The 26,768-nt window shown below is 38.4% G+C and overlaps 1 protein-coding gene across 1 annotated transcript; it reads left to right on the top strand.

Annotated features, from left to right (window-relative positions):
- Positions 1-397: 397 nt before the first annotated feature.
- LOC127136183 (pentatricopeptide repeat-containing protein At5g21222) lies at positions 398-1,841 on the top strand. The gene is made up of 3 exons (XM_051062775.1): positions 398-732; positions 1,117-1,219; positions 1,545-1,841. Exons 1-3 carry the CDS (start codon positions 398-400, stop codon positions 1,839-1,841), a joined length of 735 nt encoding a protein of 244 aa, XP_050918732.1.
- The last annotated feature ends 24,927 nt before the right edge of the window (positions 1,842-26,768 follow it).

Raw genomic sequence — 26,768 nt, 5'->3', positions numbered from 1 at the left:
TTCAAAATACATTTTACATGACGCAAAGTGTGTTGCTTATTTGACAAGTCATTACAAAGGGAACCAAGATATAAATCCTCAATCTCATGAACCGAACCTTGATGTTATTATGACTCCATCATTTGACATTGGTGTATGATAAGCATTGGCACGAATGGATACTTGCACATTTTGGAAACTAGTTAATGTTAACAATCTGAATCCGGTCATTGGTTTAAACACGACTTGCAAAGGTGATTGAAGACCTTAGTGGGATTGTTGTCGCTGCTAAAGGCACAACCACACATGTTGCCACAGGAAAATGAGTAAAAATTATGAATTCATATACCACTCTTTGTTCAGATGCTTAGGGAAGGTTCCACGAGGTTGGCAGTTGGATTTCTTGGAGGTTTCACAGATGGAGTTTGTTCAGAGTTCATGCAAAACTATTGAAGTCCAAAAGAAGCTTCATGCAAAAATCAAGATTGTGAAAACTGATTCTCTTCCATTAATTGAACTAGGAAAAATGAAATCTTACATATTGAACTCCAAATCACAAAGAATTAGGGATGGTCTCTTGGAAGTTGCGGTTGTCTTGTATCATGCAGAGATAGTTTTCAAATGTAGTGGCTTATTGATGCTCTTGAAATTAGATGTGTGTCCAGTTTTCCTTCTACGACACTGCAATTTATGGGGTTGTTATTTGCTACCTGCTGCAGATACATGCCTTTTACAATTGTTGAACAACAGAAGGTACTGAATGATCAACCAGTCACACATGTGTCCCTTATAGAAAATTAAAATTAAAATGTTACATAAAGTTTGTTTGATGGCTTCTTATGGATTTCCTTCAGAGCTTGGTGTCCAACAAGAATTCGTTAGGAAAGGGTGTCAATAATTGGTGCCTTATCATGTAACAAAACCAGAAATTGTTTGATATCAGTGGTTAAATTCATCCGAGGAATTGAGAATGACATCGAAAGAGTGGTTCGGTTATAATCAGTTTGTCAATTTGAAATTGTCAGCTCTAAAGCCAATAATTGTTGATGTTAAAGTAACTTGTCCAGGCACATTACCTATCAGTTTTTGCATTGTAGGTCAATGTATCGAGCATGATAAAACCTAGCATTATATCAGATTTGGGATCGCTGAAGCCGGCATAGGTGGTGTTCATAGAGCTTTGTTGTCTGAATTGACAGGTCTGCAACTTTCAAGCATCGATGAGCCTCAAACTAGCGCAGTATTAGATCCCGTGTAGCAAAGCATCATCTGCTCCTCAAAAATCTCAACAATATCTACCTTCATCTCAAGGACCAGGTACTTGACATTGATCATTTTGCATGCTATTAGAGACCTATTGAAAATTTATCCAAATCATAAGCACAATGTCAAAACAAAAATGAAAACACCAAAACAAGTACCTCTTTCTTTGAATTCAAGAAACAAGATTCTTTCCTCCTCAAGAAGAAAGTCAAAACCGCTAGATGTAACCCCTGCACAACAATGGTGAGAAGGTAGCAATCAATGTCATATACAAGAATATGGTCTTGAAAAACAATCTTCAGTATAAGGTACAAAGTGAGATTAGAACAATGAAACTCCTACATCATCCTAATATTGTTAGAATTCATGAGGTTATTGGTACAAAGACAAAAATATACATTGTGATGGAATATGTATCAGGAGTTCAATTGTTATATAACATGTCTTACGCCGATAAGTTGAATGAATGTGAGGCAAGAAAATTGTTCCAGCATCTTGTTGATGTCGTCGATTACTGCCATAACAAGGGAATTTTCCATCACGATTTAAAGCCGAAAAACTTGCTCCTTGATAACCAGGAAAATCTCAAAGTGTCTTAGTTTGGATTAAGTGCATTGAGTAAGGTTTTTAACCTCATCTTTAGTTCATTAGCAGCAAGTTTTTTTTTATCAACAAGATCTTACTACCAACAGCAGCAGTTTCAACCATAATTACATTTATTTAGCTAAGGAGATAAATCCTAAGTAGTTGAAACTACATTCATATGCACTTTCATAAAGCGCAAAAACTGTCAGACTATTTTCCAGTCCATTTATTGGTGGGCAACCAGGTCAGCAAGGTTCAATATTGGCTTCAGCTTCTTTTTGCGAAAGCTTGTGTGGTTCTATCTTTGACGAAGCTCATCAGACATAATTATAGGGCTGATTCACATTAATAGAGTATATAGTAGTTAGTGGTGTATGCTGTGCCAGCTGTATTCAGTTAGTGCTAGCTGCTCTATATATAAAGAGCCACCACTGTATTAATACTGCATATAATACAGAATATTATTTTTTCTCTCTCATGATATTCTATCATGGTATCTAGAGCTCATTTTTTTCCGATCCAGTGACCCTCATCCATGGCGTCACCGTTTCGCAACGACGGCGTCTTTTCTTCCTCTCACATCAAGCTTTCAAATCTGATCTCTGTAAAGCTTGATGATAAAAATTTCAAGCAATGGAAACAACAAATTGATGGTGTTGTTCGTGGCCACAAGCTTCAACGCTTCGTCACAGTACCGGTGATTCCTCAGCGATCGCCGTCGTCTTCTGATCCTAATCTCAGTGAGGTGAATGATGCGTATCTTGAGTGGGAGCAACAAGATGCTCTCATCTGCACCTGGCTTCTCTCCACGATCTCCGATTCGCTGCTTCCGAAACTTGTTGATTGTACGCACGCATGGCAGGTATGGACGGAAGTTCACCGTTACTTCTCCACGTTGCTCACGACGAAAGCACGCCAGCTTCGCTCGGAGTTGCGTCGTCTTTCCAAAGGTAATCTCGCAATTGAATCGTTCATGATGCGCGTGCGTGAAATCAATGAGTCCTTGATTTCAATTGGGGATCCTGTTCCCCTTCGAAACCTAATTGAAATCGTTCTTGATGCACTCCCTGAGGAGTACGATTCTATCGTCGCCGCTGTCAATAGTAAGGAAGATCTCAGCTCTTTGGATGAACTCAAATCGTGTCTCCTTGCTCATGAATCTCGCTTGGAGAAGCATCGGAAAGCGATTCTCACGGAACCGGTGTCTGTTAATTTGACGCAAGCTCCGTCGTCAACCTCGTCTTCTCCGGTGGAACCTTCGGCGCCTACTACAGAGTCTTTTCCGACTGGCACTAGTCACGTGACCGCTCATGCTGAGAACAACAATTACAACACCAGAGGAGGCCGATCTGGACGTGGTGGCGGTCGGTTTGGCCGTGGCGGTGGCCGTTTTGGTAAGCCTCAATGTCAGATCTGTCACAAAACTGGCCATGACGCTTCAATCTGCTATCACAGGTATTCGCAATCTCCGTCTATGCAGTTTCCACCTCCTCGTGCTCCCTTCAATCCATTCCTGATGAACACTCGTCCAGTGTATGCTCCATCTTTTGGCTATGCTGCGCCGAGACCAGCTGCATCCACACCTTCTCTTCCACAAGCGTTTATGGCAAGTGCAGATCCTAACTTCAATAACCAGTGGTGGTATCCTGATTCAGGTGCGTCACATCATGTTACACCTGATTCTTCTAATGTGTCTGATGCTCACTCTGTGACTGGTTCTGAGCAAGTTTACATGGGGAATGGCCAAGGTTTGTATATCAACTCTATAGGTTCCATGAATTTTACCTCCCCTACCTTTCCTCACACACCTCTCACACTTCACAATTTACTTCTTGTTCCTCATATCACCAAGAATTTGATTAGTGTCAGCAAATTTGCCCAAGATAACCAAGTTTTCTTTGAATTTCATCCTTATTTTTGCCTTGTTAAATCTCAGGCTTCTTCTGAGGTGCTTCTTCGTGGAGTTGTAGGAGCTGATGGTCTATACAAGTTCCAAAATCTCTCTTCTCAAGTGCCCAAGCCTCCCTCTAGTCTCAACTCTAGTGCTGTTTTAGGATCAAATTCTTATAGTCCTAGTACATCTTGTAATACTTTACTGCATTCTACAGCCAACAGTGCTGCTATTCCTGCTTGTACTACTGCTATTCCAATCAATAAAATTGATTCTTCTTGTGTTACTTCACCTCTTGTTTATTCTACTACTTGTGCTAGTTCTGCTCCTACTCCTAATATTATGTCTAACAGCAAGTATGCTTTATGGCACACAAGACTTGGTCATCCTCATTATCAAGCTCTTGCTGAAGTGCTTTAAACTTGTCACATTCCTCTCCCTTCCAGGTCCCTAATTGAACTATGTACTGCCTGTTGTCTAGGGAAATCCCATAGACTGCCTACCTCTCTATCCACCACTGTTTATACACAACCCTTTGAGTTAGTTGTGTGTGACTTGTGGGGACCAGCTCCCATACAGTCATCAGGGGGTTACTCCTATTTTTTGACATGTGTAGATGCCTTTTCTAGGTTTGTTTGGGTTTTTCCCTTGAGACTCAAGTCTGATACCTTTACTCAGTTTGTTCAGTTTAAAACCATGGTTGAGCTTCAGTTTAACTGTAAAATTAAGGTTGTGCAGAGTGATGGAGGTGGTGAGTTTAGACCTCTCACCAAATTTCTCACTGATCTTGGTATTTCTCATAGGTTTACATGCCCTCATGCTCATCACCAGAACGGTTTAGTTGAAAGAAAACATCGTCACATTGTAGAAACAGGCCTGGCTCTATTAGCCCACTCTCATTTACCACTCAAATTTTGGGACCATGCCTTTGTTACAGCTGCTTATTTAATCAATAGGCTGCCTAGTTTATCTCTTGCCCACCAATCTCCTTATTTCAAGCTTCTTCACAAAACTCCAGATTACTCTCATCTTAGAGTCTTTGGCTGTGCCTGTTTTCCTTTTCTTCGCCCCTATTGTAACACCCTTCTAAACACCCCAATTTATTATAATTACAATAACAATATATTCATCAGAGTAATTATGCCCCGAAGGGTGTCACACAATCATTTTTTTTCAACGTTCATCATATTATCATGTCATGCTCATTTATTCAATTAAAATAAGATTCTTTGCATAATTCGCAGCGGAATAAATTCTACATCAAGTAAAACATGTAACACAATACATGTAAATCATTCAACAACCAATAACAACTTAGTTAAAACACCCCCTCCCGATGTCACATCTATCAGAGCATGACCCATAAGAACTACTCTAAACTCCAAGCATTAGCTTCTACTCGATTCATTTCTCGTTACCTGAAAAATAGGTGTAAGGGTGAGTTCCTCAATCTATAAATAAGCATTATACAACATTATGTAATGTTAAGTAATTAACGCATTAAATCACCCTAATCATACTACGCATTCAGCAACAGCAATATCCGTTCCAACAACATACTTAACAGTAGATTCTCGACCACAATCAACATCAACAACACAACACACCACCCACATATAATACTGGAATACATCCATTCATATTATATGTCATACATTCATTATGCAATGAGACTCTACACGTGCGGTACCGACTATTCTTGAACATATAGTTCAAGCTCACCGATCCCTCCGGATACGGCTACTAAGCTCATTAGTCCCACTCGTTGAGATCTAATGACTCACTCACTAATTCCTCACCATGGGAATTAGCTACAGCCCCGAAGGCTAGACTATGCACACTAATCATCTAGTATGCAAACATCAACGACAACTCCACAATGATTCACTCACTAATTCCTCACCATGGGAATTAGCTACAGCCCCGAAGGCTATGCTATGCACGCTAATCATCTAGCAATGCAGCATCAACAACAATTCACAACGGACCTAAGCTCACACATATAAGCCATACAACAGTCCATTCACAACACAGGCATAATATATACATTCACATCACTATGCATGCCATCATACATCATCAACACATCATTATTATGCAATTCAATTAAACACAGTATTAGCACTCTCTACTAATACTTATACTGCTCACAACAGCGGGGTATAATTCCCTATCACATCGTATACCAACATAGGTCAGCTCTCAATTATGTACACCACATTGAAAATCCAATTTTTCCACTCTGCTCAACTGGAGGGAGTCAGCGCGAAACTCCTTTGCGTCGACGCATGCAGTCGGCGCATGCCTCACGGGTCAGCGCACAAGTCCCTTGCGTCGACGCATGCAGTCGGCGCATGCCTCACGGGTCAGCGCACAAGTCCCTTGCGTCGACGCATGCAGTCGGCGCATGCCTCACGGGTCAACGCACGCCGACCCTATGGTCGACCGCTCGCGCGCAGACTCAGTTTTCTGCATTATTCCAGGGTTCTGTCAGCTTACGCAGATCCGGTTTTTCCGGCCGTTTCCTCATCTGAAACCATCTCTAAACATAACAATTTGTTTTGGTAAATTGGTAGTACCGATTCAAGTTTTTGGTTGGGGTTCTTGCCCTAGTCTAACATTCAAGACTCACACAACTACCGATTAAATTTACAGATTTTACACAGTTTAACCAACATCAATTTCAGCATATACAGTTCCAATTAGGGCTAACTTAACGGCTTATCACTACCCACGACATATTATCCCATAATACCCATTAATCGACGATAAACCCCCCTTACCTGAGTTAATCCGGCGATTCTAAGCTTTAGCTTTTCCGTTCTTCAACCGTGCTCTTCAGTTTTTCTCTTGCCCTTTTTCCTCTTCTCTGCAGCTTCTCAACTTTTCACGTGAAAACCCTTCTGTTCCAAATGAGGCTCTTTTCTCTTATTTCCAACTTATATATTTTCCAAATAATAATAATAATAATAATAATCCAACAAATAATAGTAATAATAAAATTCCCAATTATTTAATTAAATTAATAAATAATTATTAACTCAATTTTAAATAATTATTTTATTATTATCGGGGTGTTACAACTCTCCCCCACTAAAAGAGTTTTCGTCCTCGAAAACATACCTCAAGCGAACAACTCTGGGTAAGATTCCTTCATCTTACTCTCCAGTTCCCAAGTCACGTTGCCACCTGCTGGCCCTCCCCAAGCTACCTTCACCAAGGCAATCTCTTTACCCCGCAACTGCTTCAACTCTCGATCCTCGATCCTCATAGGTGATGTTTCAACAGTCAGGTTATCTCTCACCTGTACATCATCTACTTGGATTACATGCGACGGATCATGAATATACCTCCTCAACTGAGACACATGAAAAACCTCATGCAAATTCGCAAGCGACGGCGGTAAAGCGACACGATAGGCTACCTCTCCTATCCTTTCTAAAATCTGATAAGGACCAATGAATCGAGGTGTCAACTTCTTTGACTTCAAAGCTCGACCAACACCAGTTATCGGAGTAACACGAAGAAACACATGATCTCCCTCTTGGAACTTAAGTGACTTCCTCCTCTTGTCATGATAACTCTTCTGACGACTCTGAGCAATCCTCATCTTCTCCTGAATCATCTTAATCTTTTCTGTAGTCTGTTGAACAATCTCTGGTCCAACCACAGCACTCTCACCGGACTCATACCAACATAAAGGTGTCCGACATCGCCTACCATACAAAGCTTCAAACGGTGCCATACCAATGCTCGAATGAAAACTATTGTTGTAGGTAAACTCAATCAAAGGCAAATAACAATCCCAAGCACCTCCTTTTTCCAAAACACAAGCCCTCAACAGATCCTCTAATGACTGAATCGTCCTCTCAGTCTGACCATCAGTCTGCGGATGATATGCAGAACTCAATCTCAGCTTAGTTCCCAACGCCCTCTGCAAACTTTCCCAGAACTTCGATGTAAATCTAGGATCTCTGTCCGAAACAATACTCGACGGAATACCATGCAAACTTACGATCTTCTCAATATACAACTCGGCTAATCTTTCTAACGGATAATCCATTCTGATCGGAATGAAATGAGCCGATTTCGTCAATCTGTCAACAATCACCCAAATAGCTTCAAAATTCTTACTCGTCCTCGGTAAACCAGAAACAAAATCCATACTGATACTATCCCACTTCCACTCTGGAATAGCCAACGGTTGCATTAGCCCAGACGGCTTCTGATGCTCAATCTTTGACTTCTGACAAGTCAAACAGGAGTAAACAAAACTCGCAATTTCTCTTTTCATTCCCGGCCACCAAAATAACTTCTTCAAATCATGATACATCTTCGTAGCTCCCGGATGAATACTCAATCCACTACGATGTCCTTCCTCAAGAATACTCTTCTTAAGCTCAGTAACATCCGGAATACACACCCGACTACCAAATTTCAAAATACCATTCTCATCAACTCTGAATTCACCACCTTGGCCTTGATTCACTAGAGTCAACTTATCAACCAAAAGCATATCAGATTTCTGACCTTCTCCAATCTCATCCAAAATACCACTTGTTAACTTCAACATTCCCAATTTAACACTATTGTGAGTGCTCTCACACACCAAACTCAAATCTCTAAACTGTTCAATTAAATCCAATTCCTTAACCATTAACATAGACATATGTAATGATTTCCGACTCAATGCATCAGCCACTACGTTTGCTTTACCCGGATGGTAATTCAAACCAAAGTCATAATCCTTCAGAAATTCTAACCATCTCCTCTGTCTCATATTCAGCTCTTTCTGATCAAACAGATACTTTAAACTCTTATGGTCACTGAAAACTTCAAATCTTGACCCGTACAAATAATGTCTCCATAATTTCAGAACAAATACCACAGCTGCCAACTCTAAATCATGCGTCGGATAGTTCCTCTCATGAACCCTCAGCTGTCTCGAAGCATAAGCTATAACCTGCTTATTCTGCATCAACACACCACCCAAACCTAACAATGAAGCATCACAGTAAACCTCAAATGGTTCCGACGAACTCGGTAATATCAGAATAGGAGCAGTAGTCAACCTCCTCTTTAACTCTTGGAAACCTTCTTCACATTTTGAGTCCCAAACGAACGCTTGCCCCTTTCTGGTCAACATCGTCAACGGTAACGCCAACTTAGAAAATCCCTCAATGAACTTCCTATAATAACCGGCCAAACCAAGGAAACTTCGAATCTCAGCAACAGACTTAGGAGCTTCCCACTTAGATACCGCTTCTATCTTAGAAGGATCAACAGCAACACCACCTCTTGAAATCACATGACCAAGAAAACTAACCTCTTCTAACCAAAATTCACATTTAAAGAGTTTAGCAAACAACTTCTTTTCTCGTAGAACTCCTAAAACCAATCTCAAATGCTCAGAATGCTCTTCTTCAGATTTCGAATACACCAAAATGTCATCAATAAACACCACAACAAACTTGTCCAGGTACGGATGAAAAACCCTATTCATATACTCCATAAATACTCCAGGCGCATTAGTCACACCAAAAGGCATTACAGAATACTCATAATGTCCATACCTTGTTCTGAAAGCAGTCTTCTGAATATCCTCAGTCTTCACACGTATCTGATGATACCCAGATCTCAAGTCTATCTTGCTGAACACACTCGCACCAACCAACTGATCCATCAAATCGTCAATCCTCGGCAAGGGATACCGATTCTTGATCGTCACTTTATTCAGTTGCCTGTAGTCCACACACAACCTCATAGTACCTTCCTTCTTCTTAACCAACAACACTGGTGCACCCCACGGTGATACACTCGGACGAATGAATTTCTTATCCAACAGATCTTCCAGCTGACTCTTCAATTCAGCTAACTCAATAGCAGACATACGATACGGAGCCATCGATATCGGTCTAGTACCAGGTACCAAATCAATCGAGAACTCAACTTCACGCTCTGGCGGCAATTCATTCACTTCTTCCGGAAATACATCAGGAAAGTCACACACCACTGCTAGATCACGAATCACCAGTTTATCTTTAGCCTCCAAAGTCGCTAACAGCATAAACAATTCTGCCCCATCTGCCACTTCCTCATTCACCTGCCTCGCTGATAGAAACAAACTCTTTTCTTCCTCAACTTCAGGAAATATCACAGTCTTATCAAAACAATTGATAGAAACCCGGTTAAACACCAACCAGTTCATACCCAAGATAACGTCAATCTGTACTAGAGGAAGACACACAAGGTCTATCCCAAAATCCCTACCAAAAATACTCAAAGGACAACTCAAACAAACTGAAGTAGTAGTCACTGAACCCTTCGCAGGAGTATCAATCACCATACTACCCAACATCTCAGATATCTCTAACTTAAGTTTCACAGCACAATCCAAGGATATAAAAGAATGAGTTGCACCTGTGTCAATAATAGCTACAAGAGGAAAGCCATTAATATAACACGTACCTCTGATCAAACGATCATCTGCAGAAGTCTCAGAACCTGATAGAGCAAAAACCTTGCCTCCTGACTGATTCTCCTTCTTCGGCTTAGGACACTGTGGACTGATATGACCCAACTCTCCACAGTTGAAACAAGTTACAGTCTTCAACCGACACTCTGCAGCCAAATGACCACCCTTGCCACACTTGAAACACTTCATCTCAGCACTGGTACACTCATGAACACGATGTCCAGCCCGACCACATCTATAACACTTAACAGGAGCACTAGAGTCTCCCCCACTAGGCCTCTTCATCCCACTCTGCTTCTGAAAACCTCTGCCAGCTGCATACGGTTTTCCACGATCCATCTGATTCTTACCCTTCCTATCAACCCTCTGCTGATAGCTCTCTGCTCTAGCCTTGGAATCCTGTTCAAAAATTCTGCAACAGTCAACCAAGTCAGAAAACACTCTGATCCTCTGATATCCAATAGCTTGTTTGATCTCAGGACGCAACCCGTTCTCAAACTTCACACATTTCGAAAATTCTCCAGCAGCATCATTATAGGGAGTATAGTACTTTGACAGCTCGGTGAACTTCGCAGCATACTCAGTAACAGTCCGGTTACCCTGCTTCAATTCCAAGAATTCTATCTCTTTCTTTCCTCTGACATCCTCGGGAAAATACTTCCTCAGAAATCTCTCTCTGAACACAGCCCAAGTAATCTCAGCATTCCCAGCGGATTCCAACTCAGTGCGGGTAGCAACCCACCAATCATCAGCTTCCTCTGACAGCATATGCGTACCGAACCTGACCTTCTGGTTATCAGCACACTCAGTTACTCTGAAGATCCTCTCTATCTCCTTCAACCACTTCTGAGCGCCATCTGGATCGTATGCTCCCTTGAACATTGGAGGATTGTTCTTCTGGAACTCACTCAACTGACGAGCAGTTCCCATTCCCATAACATTTGGATTCCCTCCAAGTACTCCAGCTAGCATACCCAGAGCCTCAGCAATCGCAGCATCGTCTCTACCTCTTCCAGCCATCTCTATTCTGAAACCCAAACAAACTAAAACAATAAGTACTGATAGGGTTACACAACACCTATCCCGTACAGGGGAAACAGAATAACTACGACTCGACTCGACCGACTATGCTCTGATACCACTAATGTAACACCCTTCTAAACACCCCAATTTATTATAATTACAATAACAATATATTCATCAGAGTAATTATGCCCCGAAGGGTGTCACACAATCATTTTTTTTCAACGTTCATCATATTATCATGTCATGCTCATTTATTCAATTAAAATAAGATTCTTTGCATAATTCGCAGCGGAATAAATTCTACATCAAGTAAAACATGTAACACAATACATGTAAATCATTCAACAACCAATAACAACTTAGTTAAAACACCCCCTCCCGATGTCACATCTATCAGAGCATGACCCATAAGAACTACTCTAAACTCCAAGCATTAGCTTCTACTCGATTCATTTCTCGTTACCTGAAAAATAGGTGTAAGGGTGAGTTCCTCAATCTATAAATAAGCATTATACAACATTATGTAATGTTAAGTAATTAACGCATTAAATCACCCTAATCATACTACGCATTCAGCAACAGCAATATCCGTTCCAACAACATACTTAACAGTAGATTCTCGACCACAATCAACATCAACAACACAACACACCACCCACATATAATACTGGAATACATCCATTCATATTATATGCCATACATTCATTATGCAATGAGACTCTACACGTGCGGTACCGACTATTCTTGAACATATAGTTCAAGCTCACCGATCCCTCCGGATACGGCTACTAAGCTCATTAGTCCCACTCGTTGAGATCTAATGACTCACTCACTAATTCCTCACCATGGGAATTAGCTACAGCCCCGAAGGCTAGACTATGCACACTAATCATCTAGTATGCAAACATCAACGACAACTCCACAATGATTCACTCACTAATTCCTCACCATGGGAATTAGCTACAGCCCCGAAGGCTATGCTATGCACGCTAATCATCTAGCAATGCAGCATCAACAACAATTCACAACGGACCTAAGCTCACACATATAAGCCATACAACAGTCCATTCACAACACAGGCATAACATATACATTCACATCACTATGCATGCCATCATACATCATCAACACATCATTATTATGCAATTCAATTAAACACAGTATTAGCACTCTCTACTAATACTTATACTGCTCACAACAGCGGGGTATAATTCCCTATCACATCGTATACCAACATAGGTCAGCTCTCAATTATGTACACCACATTGAAAATCCAATTTTTCCACTCTGCTCAACTGGAGGGAGTCAGCGCGAAACTCCTTTGCGTCGACGCATGCAGTCGGCGCATGCCTCACGGGTCAGCGCACAAGTCCCTTGCGTCGACGCATGCAGTCGGCGCATGCCTCACGGGTCAGCGCACAAGTCCCTTGCGTCGACGCATGCAGTCGGCGCATGCCTCACGGGTCAGCGCACGCCGACCCTATGGTCGACCGCTCGCGCGCAGACTCAGTTTTCTGCATTATTCCAGGGTTCTGTCAGCTTACGCAGATCCGGTTTTTCCGGCCGTTTCCTCATCTGAAACCATCTCTAAACATAACAATTTGTTTTGGTAAATTGGTAGTACCGATTCAAGTTTTTGGTTGGGGTTCTTGCCCTAGTCTAACATTCAAGACTCACACAACTACCGATTAAATTTACAGATTTTACACAGTTTAACCAACATCAATTTCAGCATATACAGTTCCAATTAGGGCTAACTTAACGGCTTATCACTACCCACGACATATTATCCCATAATACCCATTAATCGACGATAAACCCCCCTTACCTGAGTTAATCCGGCGATTCTAAGCTTTAGCTTTTCCGTTCTTCAACCGTGCTCTTCAGTTTTTCTCTTGCCCTTTTTCCTCTTCTCTGCAGCTTCTCAACTTTTCACGTGAAAACCCTTCTGTTCCAAATGAGGCTCTTTTCTCTTATTTCCAACTTATATATTTTCCAAATAATAATAATAATAATAATAATCCAACAAATAATAGTAATAATAAAATTCCCAATTATTTAATTAAATTAATAAATAATTATTAACTCAATTTTAAATAATTATTTTATTATTATCGGGGTGTTACACCTATAACACTCATAAACTGGACTATAGATCCCAAGAGTGCATATTTCTTGGCTACTCCACTAACCATAAGGGCTATAAGTGTCTTGCAGCCACTGGTCGTATCTACATCTCTAAGGATGTTTTGTTTCATGAGACACGATTCCCTTATGCTTCTCTATTTCCTTCAACTTCTCCTGCTGCTACCACATCTTCTTCTCCTCCCACTTCTACCTGGTCTATACCAGCAGGTCCTCTTTCTGTAGCTCCTCTCCATCAAGTTATTTCTATCCCTGCTACCACTACTGCTTCTGGCAGCAGTTCTATGTCTACTCCTAGGCATGCTCTCAATTCTCCCAGCAGAACACCTTCCGGCATTACCTCTCCTGCTCCCAGCAATACGTCTTTGGCCTCCCCTAATCCCATCACCTCACCTATCACTCCTGCATCTCTCACTCCTCTCACCTCTGATATTGCAGAGGCTAGTACTATCTCTCCTTCTTCTAGTCCTGAATCTGTTGCTCATTCCAGCCCTGAACCAGCCCCCCATCCAACCTTTATCCTTCCCCATAATACTCATTCCATGCAAACTAGAGCCAAAAGTGGCATTATAAAACCTAAACTTCACCCCACCCTTTTACTCACTCATGTAGAACCTACTACTGTTGGTCAGGCCTTGGCCTCTCCCCATTGGTTTCAGGCCATGAAAGATGAATATCAGGCCCTGTTGAAGAATCAGACTTGGACCTTGGTATCACCATCTGTTTCTAGGAAGCCAATTGGCTGCAAGTGGGTATTCAGGGTTAAGGAGAACCCTGATGGTTCCATCAATAAGTATAAGGCCAGGTTGGTGGCTAAAGGCTTCCATCAGCAGGCCGGTACTGATTTTACAGAAACGTTTTCACCTGTGGTTAAACAGGTTACTGTAAGAACTGTCTTATCTCTTGCAGTGACACACAAGTGGCCTATCCAACAAATTGATGTGAACAATGCCTTCCTGAATGGCACCCTTTAGGAAGAGGTATATATGCAGCAACCTCCTGGTTTTGAAGCTCCTGACAAGACTCTTGTATGCAAGCTGAACAGGGCTATTTATGGGCTAAAGCAGGCTCCTAGAGCCTGGTTTGACAAGCTTAAGAGCTCTTTACTGCAACATGGTTTTCATGCCAGCAAATGTGATCCTAGCCTATTCCTGCTGCATACTGCAAACTTAACTATAATGGTATTGGTCTATGTTGATGATATTATCATCACTGGTAATTCTGCCCCCTTCATTACCAAGCTGATCAGCAAATTAAATACTGATTTTTCTCTGAAACAGTTGGGAAAATTGGATTATTTTCTTGGCATAGAAGTTACTCATTTGGCTAATGGTTCACTCTTTCTTTCTCAAGCTAAATACTTAACTGATTTGCTTGCTAAGGTTAACATGCTCAATGCAAATAGTATGCCTACTCCTATGGTATCTACAAGTAAACTGTCAAAAGTTGGCTCTGCTGCTATTCCAGATCCAACTCAGTTCAGGTCTGTTGTGGGGGCACTTCAGTATGCCACTATTACCAGACCTGAAATCTCATTTTCTGTAAATAAGGTTTGCCAGTTTTTATCTCATCCTTTGGAAGAACATTGGAAGGCAGTTAAAAGGATTTTGAGATACCTAAGTGGTACTCTACATCATGGATTACTCATTCAGCCTGCTCCTGCTCATCAACCTTTATCTTTGCTTGGGTTCTGTGATGCTGATTGGGCATCAGACCCTGATGACAGGTGCTCTACTCAGGAGCCTGTGTGTTCCTAGGCCCTAATTTGATTTCATGGTGGTCTAAGAAGCAACAATTGGTGGCTAGGTCTAGTGCTGAGGCTGAATACAGGAGTATGGCCCAGCTTGCTGCAGAAATCCTATGGGTGCAGTCCCTTCTTCTTGAGCTTCACTGCAAAATCTCCATTCCCAAACTTCTCTGTGACAATCTCAGCACAGTCACTCTTGCACATAATCCTGTTCTGCATAATAGGATAAAACATATGGAGCTTGATATATTTTTTGTGAGGGAAAAGGTATTGTCCAAAAGCCTCATTGTTGAACATGTGCCAGCTATGGATCAATGGGCAGATGCTTTAACCAAGCCACTCTCAGCAGCCAAGTTTCTTCCTCTAAGGGACAAACTGAGAGTGTTCAACAAACATAATCTGCTTGCTGTACCCTCAGTTTCTAAGGGGGACTAATAGAGTATATAGTAGTTAGTGGTGTATGCTGTGCCAGCTATGCTGTGCCAGCTGTATTCAGTTAGTGCTAGTTGCTCTATATATAAAGAGCCACTGTTGCCACTGTATTAATACTGCATATAATACAAAATATTATTTTTTTCTCTCTCATGATATTCTATCACACATGAACAATAATTAATCCCTTCATGGACTAAATGATCTTTTAAAGCATATTTAATACGTGGATCAACATTTGAATATATGTCCTAGATTATGCAGTTGATTTTGAATTTAAAATGACAGAAGAAAACTTCAATGATGCATAGATTCAAAGTCATTAAACCGAACATTATTTTATTTTATTAACCATTGCTCCTCCATTAGTTCTGGTTACAATTGAAAATGAAGGAACTATTTCTTTTACCGAGGAAAAAGCTCACAGAAAAACGTAGGATAAACTTGAGTCCTGCCACTTATGAGCTTACATGGTACTTATTAGAAGCTCCAACTGCTATAGTAACGGATTCCCTAAAGTGGTAGAAGATGAACAATACCCGTTACCCTCGACTTTATATGATGGCTATAGATTTCTTGGCAGCACATGCAACGTCGGTAGTGCCTGAAGAACTTTTCTATGGAAAAGAATGATGAAATTGACAAGTAACGATTATGTATGCAACATGATAACACACAAGTTATTCTTTGTATCAAGTCATGGATTCAGGCTGTTGTCAAGTTTAAGTCGACCGAGATAGATTATGAGAAACTGACAAGTTCTCAACTGCAAATTCAATTCAAACCAATGAATTCAAAACCAAAGTCACAATTGTCATAACTACAAACCTCAAATTCAATTAACACAACTAATTACCTTTAACTGTGAACAAATTTTGGTTAAGAATAACAGACTACCCTAAATTGTTTCAACAGTCTGCCCTGGCCCAACTAACTTACCCAAGACAGTTAGTTCTCCAAATGCATTTCCCTCCATTTTACAATTCAAATATTGAACCAACAATAAAAAAACTTGAAGAGAGGATTTGGACTGTGGGTTTAATTTTACATTGGGGACTCCGCCGCCGCCGAAGGCTATTTCCGGCGCGATTGAGGACTACTTCCAGCGGAGCTTGCAGAATGAGAGAGAGGAAAAACGGTTGGAAATTGTTTTGCAATATTAGTTCCAAAATGACAAAAGAGTTTTATTAGTGCTCAGAATTTTAGTTATTGTTTTGTTTGAATTTTGAATTCAATTTTCATATCTTTTCATGAAATAGTGTCATATATGAAATATTGTGTTTTATGGTGAAATGGTGTTGTTTCATCAAAGGTTGCAAACTTTTGAAACAACATCCATATCTCCTATAAATATATGATTCTATTCAGAAAAATAACACAAGAACTAAAAACGTATTTCTCTTCCAAAATTCCAGAAAAACCTTCCTTGCATTTCGGGTTCTTCACTTGTCTTGTGCAGACTCGAAATTAAGGCTGATATTATCCTAAGTGTTCTTGCATTTTCCAACTCTAAGACATAATAAAAGAGTGCTTGAAATACTTTTAAGGAAAGTGATTCTCAATCACGATTCAGTCCTGGATCCATTTAATTTTACCGAATTTTCTAACAATCTTAAAAGTATTAGTAACATAATGGCTTCAGACGCTGCTGTTTCAAGCATCAAAGTGATGAACCAGGATCTTGTTAAGTTAGATCGATTTGATGGAACAAATTACACAAGATGGCAAGACAAGATGACATTCCTATTGACTGCCCTGAAGGTTCACTATGTTCTTGATCCCGACCTACAACCAATACCTGAACCAACAGAAAATGATTCGGAAGAACTCAAGAAGGAGCGCAAGAAACGCAAGGAGGACGAACTGCTTTGCCGTGGACACATTCTGAATACTTTATCTGATCGTCTCTACGACCTCTACACAGACAATCCATCGGCAACAGAAATATGGAAGGCACTAGAATTCAAGTTCAAGGCTGAAGAGGAAGGTACGAAGAAGTTCTTAATATCTAAATATTTCGATTTTAAATTCTTAGATTCTAAGCCCATTCTTCCCCAAGTGCATGAATTGCAAGTTCTGGTCAATAAAATAAAGGCAGTAAAAATAAACATCCCTGAGACCTTCCAAGTCGGTGCAATTATTGCAAAATTACCACCTTCATGGAAAGGCTACCGAAAGAAATTGTTGCACAGTTCCGAGGACTTCTCCTTGGAGAAAATTCAGAAACATCTTCGAATCGAGGAGGAATCGAAGGAGAGGGAGAAATCAGAACCCCCTACTCATTTCAAAACAAACGCTGTGACCAACAAGGGAAAGAAGAGACATGATGGCATGAAGAGTCATCTTGGACCAAAGAAAGAACATAACAAGTTCAAGAACTCTGGCGGTCATAAAGGTCCAAAGAACGGATGTTTCGTATGCGGTAAACCTGGACACTATGCTCGAGATTGCAGACAAAATAAAGCAAAAAAAAAATGAGATCAATGCAATTCGATCAGATGATGACATAATTGCTACAGTGAGCGAAATTATGGCAATCAAAGGAAAAGTTCAAGGTTGGTGGTATGACACTTGTGCTACGGTGCATGTTACTTATGACAAGGCTGCATTCAAAACCTATTCTGAAGCAATTGATGGACAAGAGGTACAAATGGGAAATGAAGTCCGCTCTAAAGTTGTTGGAACCGGTTCGGTCGAACTTAACTTCACTTCTGGAAAGAAAGTTACACTTGTAAATGTGCTTCATGTTCCAAACATGAATAGGAATCTTGTTAGTGGGGATTTATTGAAAAAACCGGGTATTAAATCTGTATATGAATCGGGCAAACTTATTTTGACCCGTAATGGTGTATTCATTAGAAAAGGATATTTCGCAGAGGGAATGATCAAACTATGTACTAATGATAATATTATTAATGAAATTTCTAATTCCGCTTACATGCTTGATTCTGTTTCTTTATGGCATAATAGATTAGCACATTGTGGTATTAGTTCTATGAAGAGACTAATTAAATCTGGACTAATTTCATGTAATATAAAGGATTTCAAAAAATGTGAATTATGTGTTGAATCAAAAATGATTAAGAAGTCTTTCAAAAGTGTTGAAAGGAAAACGAAATTACTTGATCTTGTGCACTCAGATTTGTGCGAATTTAATGGCATGTTGACACGTGGAGGGAATACATACTTTATTACATTCATAGACGATTCCTCTAGATACACTCATGTATATCTCTTAAAGCATAAAGATGATGCATTTAATGCCTTTAAGACTTATAAAGCAGAAGTCGAAAATCAATTAAATAAAAGTATAAAGGTCCTTAGAAGTGATAGGGGCGGCGAATACTTTTCAATTGAATTTGATGCATTCTGTGAAGAGCACGGTATAATACATGAATGTTCGGCACCACGAACACCGAAACAAAATGGCACGGCAAAAAGAAAGAATCGAACATATCAAGAGATGATGAATGCCATGTTGATGCATTCTAAATTACCCCTTAACTTGTGGGGTGATGCATTATTGTCCGCCTGTCATATAATCAATAGAATTCCGTTAAAGAAAACTGGTATATCTCCATATGAGTCATGGAAAGGCAGAGCGCCAAATATCGGTTACTTTAAAGTGTGGGGGTGTGTGGCATACTACAAAAACATGGACCCTAAAAGAACCAAGTTGGGTCCTCGAGGAATAAGATGTGCTTTTGTAGGATATGCACAACACAATAAAGCATATAGACTCTTAAATCTAGAATCTAATGTAATTGTTTAATCCTGGGATGTAGAATTCTTTGAAAACCTTATCACAAAGGATAAAGGATCGGAGTCGGCCACTAATAAAGAATCTCATGAAGATAACTCTTCTCGGATTGTAGAAATACAAACTGAAGGCACTCCTATAATCATTGAACCACAACCCGAGCCTAGGATAAGCAAGAGAATTCGGAAAACAAAGAATCTAGGACCAGATGAGATTGATTCTCAATCTATTTCCTTTTATCTTGTTGAGGGAAATTGTAAGAACTTTGTTCAACACATTCCGATTATTCTTCAAGTGGAAGATGATCCAAAAACTTATAAGGAAGCAATAACTTCAAGGGACTCCACTTTTTGGAAAGATGTTATCCAAGATGAAATGGATTCAATTGTATCAAACCACACTTGGGAACTTGTTGACTTACCTAAGGGATCAAGGCCCATTGGATGCAAGTGGGTGTTTAAGAAGAAATACCATAGCGATGGTACTCTAAACACGTATAAAGCCAGATTAGTGGCAAAAGGATTTAGACAGAAAGAAGGCATAGATTACTTTGACACATACGCACCAATAGCAAGAACAACTACTATTAGATTGTTGTTTACCTTAGCATCTTTGAATGATCTTATAATCCATCAGATGGATGTTAAAACAGCGTTCCTAAATGGAGATCTCGATGAGGAAATCTACATGGAACAACCGGAAGGCTACCTGCTTCCTGGAAATGAACAAAAGGTGTGTAAACTTGTTAAATCTTTATACGGACTAAAACAAGCACCAAAACAGTGGCATCAAAAATTTGACTTTGTAATACTCTCAAATGGATTTATTCCTAATTCTTGTGACAAGTGTTTATACACAAAGACGTGCAAAACCACTGTAATATTCCTTTGTCTCTATGTCGACGATATGTTGATCATTAGTAATGATTTAAAAGGAATCTTAGAAACAAAGAAGTTTCTAACATCCACTTTCAAGATGAAAGATCTTGGACTTGTTGACACAATTTTAGGGATCAAGGTTAAGCGAAATAGTGGGGGTTATGAACTTAGTCAAACCCACTATATTGAGAAAATGCTTGATAAGTTTAAACATCTAAACTTTAAGGAAGTAACCACTCCATTTGATCATGCCAACAAACTTCAAAAGCATAATGGAAGATCAGTGGCTCAATTGGAATATGCAAGTGCAATAGGGTGTCTAATGTACCTAATGCAATGTACCAGACCCGACATATCATTTGCAGTCAGTAAAATGAGTCGATTTACTAGTAATCCAAGTAATGAACATTGGAAGGCAATTACAAGGATTTTTTGCTATCTACTGAAAACCAAGGACCTTGGTCTTCACTATGGAAGGTTCCCTGCCATATTAGAAGGATACACTGATGCGAGTTGGATATCTAATATTGGAGACCATAAATCTACAACTGGATGGATATTTACACTTGCTGGTGGAGCAATTTCTTGGAAGAGCAAGAAACAAACATGCATTACACTTTCGACCATGGAATCAGAGTTCCTGGCTCTCGCTTCCGCCGGTCAAGAAGTGGAATGGTTGAGGGATCTTCTGTTGGAAGTTCCATTGGCTAAAGACAATGTCTCAAAAGTGATGATACATTGCGATAGCCAAGCCACATTAGCAAGAGCATTCAGCGAAATGTATAATGGAAAGTCTAGACATATAGGACTTAGACATTCGTTCGTAAGAAAATTGATTAAGGATGGAATCATTTCACTCACCTATATACGAACATGCTATAACTTAGCAGATCCGTTTACTAAGCCACTGGCCAGAGACTTAGTACGAACAACCTCGAGAGGAATGGGGTTGAAACTCCTTAAATAAAAGTTCCGACAGCGGCAGCAACCCAATCTTATGTTAACAAAACATTAACTTCAAGATTCAATGGGTAACAACAAGTCGTTGAATTGGATGTAAGTCAAGAATTTGGGAAATAAGGTTGACTGTGTTGAATTGAGGGTTGAGGTTTCCAAAACCTCTTAATGAAGTTCATTAAAGAAGAAGAGTATCTATTGGAAAGGATGCTATATGAACCTCACCTATGTGAATTTTGAGATGGTGCCGTCTCAAAGTGAGAGTTGGAGTTTCTCTCATGAAAAATTCATGAAAAGGATAGCATATGGCCATAATTAAGTGCTAAGCGAGATATGTAAAGGAAGAACCTTTAAAGAGTGTGTGTAAGGTAATGCCGGTCTGATCCCATGGATTAATGGTTTAAAAGCTTTGCTACCAAACATTCTGATTAAACTTTGCGTTATCCTCACTAAGGTTAAGTTTAAAATCGAAAGATACCTAACTGTATTAACACTTTTTATATTTCACTATCTGGAATATTTTTGTCATTATTAGAACTAGTGGGGGATTGTTGGAAATTGTTTTGCAATATTAGTTCCAAAATGACAAAAGAGTTTTATTAGTGCTCAGAATTTTAGTTATTGTTTTGTTTGAATTTTGAATTCAATTTTCATATCTTTTCATGAAATAGTGTCATATATGAAACATTGTGTTTTATGGTGAAATGGTGTTGTTTCATCAAAGGTTGCAAACTTTTGAAACAACATCCATATCTCCTATAAATATATGATTCTATTCAGAAAAATAACACAAGAACTAAAAACGTATTTCTCTTCCAAAATTCCAGAAAAACCTTCCTTGCATTTCGGGTTCTTCACTTGTCTTGTGCAGACTCGAAATTAAGGCTGATATTATCCTGAGTGTTCTTGCATTTTCCAACTCTAAGACATAATAAAAGAGTGCTTGAAATACTTTTAAGGAAAGTGATTCTCAATCACGATTCAGTCCTGGATCCATTTAATTTTACCGAATTTTCTAACAAGAACGTCCCATTTTCTTTCATGTTATGCTTTGCATTCTGTTTTTCCTTTTTAACTATTTTATTAATATAATTAACCTTTTTATTATCAATAATAACTTTTAGTAATATTAATTAATAAATTACTTTGGTTAATTAATTTTATTAGTTATATTCCATTCATTTCTTCTTCATAATACCATGTGTTTCATGTGTAATCTTTAGCATGATCCCCTAGTGGAATTATTAGTTGATCAAATATATTTTGATGAATTCATTAGACTTGTGATTTAGGACTTTTAATATGGTTTTCAAGAATAATTTGCATGCTTCCTTAAAGTTTACATTTAATTGAGTGATCATAAGTCTCTTGATCATTGAATTAGAATTAAATATTTTTACTTGCACTTACACTTGATCCATTAAGTCAATCTCAATTTCGTTCTCATTCAAAACCCTAAAAGTAGGTGAAGATCAAGGCGCGGCAACACTAAACTTCATCCTATTCTTAGGTACCTCATCCTTTTCTTCCAATATTGCTCCCTATCTTATCCAACACATAACAAAAGTTTCTTTTCTTATTCAACTTTAAAACCCTTAACCATTATGATATGAATTGTGCGATACGAGTCTTAAGAAGTGTAGAAGAAATGAGAGAGAGTATTCATATCCTTATTCTGAATATCTTTGGATACAAGAAGTTTGACTCAGTTATTCAAAGTATTCACCTTTACTCATATAGTTTTGTATAATTCAAATCGAAATAACTTTCAACTTTCATCCTCAGACCAATAATTCAACAATCCACATCAATAACACTTATCTCTCCAGACCAAACACAATGCTCTTTGGACACCCATACACTATTGAGGTTAATCACTTCTATTGATTAAAACACATCCTTCATGGTTTAATCACCTCTCTTTGGGTTAATCACTTTCTCATAGTTAAAACCTTTTCATGCATGTATGTCTTGTGAGTCCTAATGCTTAGGCAAACCCCTTTCATGCATGTTTGCCTTGTGAGACCTAATACTCAGGCAAGTTAACTCAAACAACCCTAAAACTAAATTATGGGATTGATTCTCTTTAGGGAATCCACAACAGAGTCGTTAGTTATCACAGTTGGAAAATTACAAAGACACAACCATATTTTATTCATTCCTAAGGAGTTGGGGAAATAATGATAAAACCTAAAGGAAAGGATAAGACGGTCGTCACAACCGAATATGGGTTCGGGAGTCGATTAAGTGAAGGAAAGGTGTTAGGTACCTCTCACCTCTGTTGTACTCAACGAAAACCTCTTATAGCCTAGGGTTAATGGTGTTTGTTAATGTTTGCCTAATTGTTTATTTCTTACTTTTATTTATTTACAAAGGTTCAGAAAGATAAAAAGGGAAAAGTTAGTTTTTAGTTAGGGGATTCACCCCAGTTTCACAACTTTGTGTCTATGTATTTCTCATTGAGTGATGAGAAAAGTCAGAGTCTACGTAGTTCGGTTTTTGTTGGTTGGTTGATTTTAATTCATGAAAAGATCTTGGTTTTAAATTAAGTTATATGCAAAAGATTTGATAAGTTGCATGGATTTTATCATGTGAAAAGAAAATGATTTTTGTTTTTTTGTTTGTTTGTTATTATTTGTTGGTGACTTATTTACAAGGTAGATGATGATGTTAAACTAAATCGGAAAAAAAAATTAATCAATGTACAAATGAATTAATTAGGTAATTTAAATGAATAAATAAACTAATAAAGAAAGACATTTTTTTTGTATGTTTGTATATTTGAATTTTTAATGAAAAAGGTTATTTTTATATTTTTATAAGATAAATTTTAATTTATAAAAGAAAAACTTTTATTTTGTTTTATTTTTTATTTTTATGTAGCAAAGCTAACTAAAGAAAAGAAGATGTTTTTTATATTTTCATATTTTATAACCAAAATAACATAAATTGAAAAGACATTAACACTAAGTTAAGTTACCAAGATTATATAATAACCTACTAATAAAATGATAAGTTTTTTGATATTTTGATTTTTTTTCCAGTAAGGAAATAAGATTGTTGTTGTTGGATAGTAAAAGAGAAGAAGGAATTTGGAAAATGTTGTGATTATTGAATTTGAATCATGGTTGAGTTTTGATTACACTTTATGAATTTTTTTTATATAAAAAAAGTCATATTGGATAATATTGTTGTAAAAGGATACATGGCATTAGTGTTAAAGATTTGTGATATTAGTAAAAAAAATGATTTTGTGATATTAATAAAAAAAGAAAGTTAATTTAGGGTACTTGCTTAAAAATTTGTGTCATGATATTAGTTAGATTTTTTTTTTAAATTACTTTAAAAAAATTGCTTTTACAAATTGCTTTTAAAAAGTTGATTTAAAAAATTGATTTAAAAATTGATTTTTTAATATTAGTTAAAAGGTTGATTTAAGAAATTGAATTTTTTTTATATTAGTTAATAAGTTGATATATGATTTTAGTTTGAATTGGATTAGAACATGGTTATGTTTTTGTAAATAAGTTATTACCCAGTACTAACAAGGCACAACAACAAACGTCATATAAATAGACTAAGACAACAAGGCACAACAACAACCAAAATTTATTGTAAATGTGTAAACATGAATAAAAGATCAACCTATAGGAAGAACAACAAGGCACAACAACAACCAAAATTTATTGTAAATGTGTAAACATGAATAAAAGATCAACCTATAGGAAGAAGGATTTCCCTTATTTTGACCAAAGATGCAGACTATTTTCTCCTTCTTTCCCCTTTTTGCCAATAACTCCTTCCAACTCCTCTTTTTGTTCTCATTTGGTACGAGATTCCTTCTTCTTTCTTTTTCTGCTTGAAAGAATGCTGAAGGTTTAACGTTTAGTTTTTAGTGTTTTTGTTCTTCGATGTGAAGAACAACAACTTTAGGGACGATGATTGTTGTAAATTGTGGATGGAAAAAAGTGTAAAAAACTTGTGTCATTTATAGATAAGAATTGGGTCAAAAAATTGAATGAGATTTATCTATTTTTGAAATGATTTTATTTTACCCGATTTTATCTATTTCTTAAAGGCTAAGTCAATGAATCTAGATGGATTCATGACATTTGTGAATAAATTGAATAAAAATATATTTTAGTAATAAAAAATAATATAACATAAAAAGAAGAAAAACTCTAAAAGTGAGGGAAGTGAGATTTAAACTCAATACCTCTTCCTTATAGCTCCTTACATATACTCTTCCACCAATTGTGTCATTTCATTTACTCAAAATAAAGTGACACTAAAAAGTATATGAATTTGGGGTAGGCAAAATTTGGGGTACGACACATGACAACATTAAACTTCATCCTATTCTTTGGTACCTCATCCCTTTCTTCCAATATTGTCCTATAACTTATCCAACACAAAACAAAAGTTTATTTTCTTATTCAACTTCAAAACCCTTAACCATTTTGATACAAATTGTGTGCCACAAGCCTTGATAAATGGAGAAGGATGGGAATGAGTATTCATATCCTTATTCTAAATATCTTTGGATATGGGACGCTTGACTCAATTATTTAAAATATTCACCTTTACTCATAGACTTTAGTGCAATTCAAATCAAAACAACTTCCAAATTTCATCCTCAAACCAATAATTCAATAATCCACGTCAATAACACTTCTCTATTTGGACCAAACGAAATAATTTTTGGACACCCATACACTTTCGAGGTTAATCACCTTCTATTGATTAAAATACCTCATTCACGGGCTAATCATCTTCTTTGAGTTAAACACCCATCTCTGAACCATACACTTATCTTTGGGTTAACCACCTTCTTATGGTAAAAACCTTTTTCATGCACGTTTGCCTTGTGAGTCGCAGTGCTTGGGCAGACCCCTTTCATGCATGTTTGCCTTGTGAAATCTAATGTTTAGCCAAACCAACTCATGCACGTTTGCCTTGTGAGACCTAGTGCTTAGAAAACCCCCTCATTTTCATGCATTGTTAGTCCCAATTCTTAGGCATACCCCTTTTTTTTACATCTTTGCTTTGTGAGTCCTAGTGCTTAGGCAAACCCTTATCATGCATGATTTCCCAAATAAGACAAAATGCTTAGGCAAGCAACCTCGTGCATGCTTGCCTTGTGAGACCTAGTGCTTAGGCAAGTGACCTTATGCATGTTTTCCGTGTGAGACCCATTTCCTATGAAAACTCTTTTCTCATACGTGTATGCCCTGTGAGTCCCAGAGCTTAGGTGTCATACCCCAAAATTTGCCCATCAATAGTTCAAGACATTTTTCAGGGGCATTCCGACTCATTTTATGGCACTGATCTTAAAGGGACAAAGGCCCAGCTCACGAATGGCCCAATCCAGAAAATGGCCCAAACTGGCCTGTTCGCTACACGCTCGCCTAGCGAACGTTACGTTCGCTACACGCTCGCCTAGCGAACGTTCGCTACACGCTCGCCTAGCGAAGCAAACATTCGCTACCAGCTCGCCTAGCGAAGCTGACAGACAACAAAAAATTTCGGGCTTCGTTCTGAGCCCATTAGGTCATGAAAAAGGGCATTATAAATACCAGCACTTCAGTAATGAAAGAGGAAAAACAGAGGGAGACAGACGAAAACCCTGG

The sequence above is a fragment of the Lathyrus oleraceus genome, chromosome 4 (genome assembly GCF_024323335.1).
Source record: "Lathyrus oleraceus cultivar Zhongwan6 chromosome 4, CAAS_Psat_ZW6_1.0, whole genome shotgun sequence".
NCBI lineage: Eukaryota > Viridiplantae > Streptophyta > Magnoliopsida > Fabales > Fabaceae > Lathyrus > Lathyrus oleraceus.
The sequence above is the reverse complement of the archived record's forward strand: the minus strand, read 5'-3'. Positions and strand labels throughout refer to the sequence as shown.

What these genes read in the sequence shown, in the direction of transcription:
- LOC127136183 (XM_051062775.1), top strand. Translation starts at nt 398, where the DNA reads ATGGAGTTTGTTCAGAGTTCATGCAAAACTATTGAAGTCCAAAAGAAG. An exon ending in CAATTGTTGAACAACAGAAG is followed by an intron (nt 733 to 1,116) that starts GTACTGAATGAT and finishes GCATTATATCAG; the next exon opens with ATTTGGGATCGCTGAAGCCG. An exon ending in ATGAGCCTCAAACTAGCGCA is followed by an intron (nt 1,220 to 1,544) that starts GTATTAGATCCC and finishes AACAATCTTCAG; the next exon opens with TATAAGGTACAAAGTGAGAT.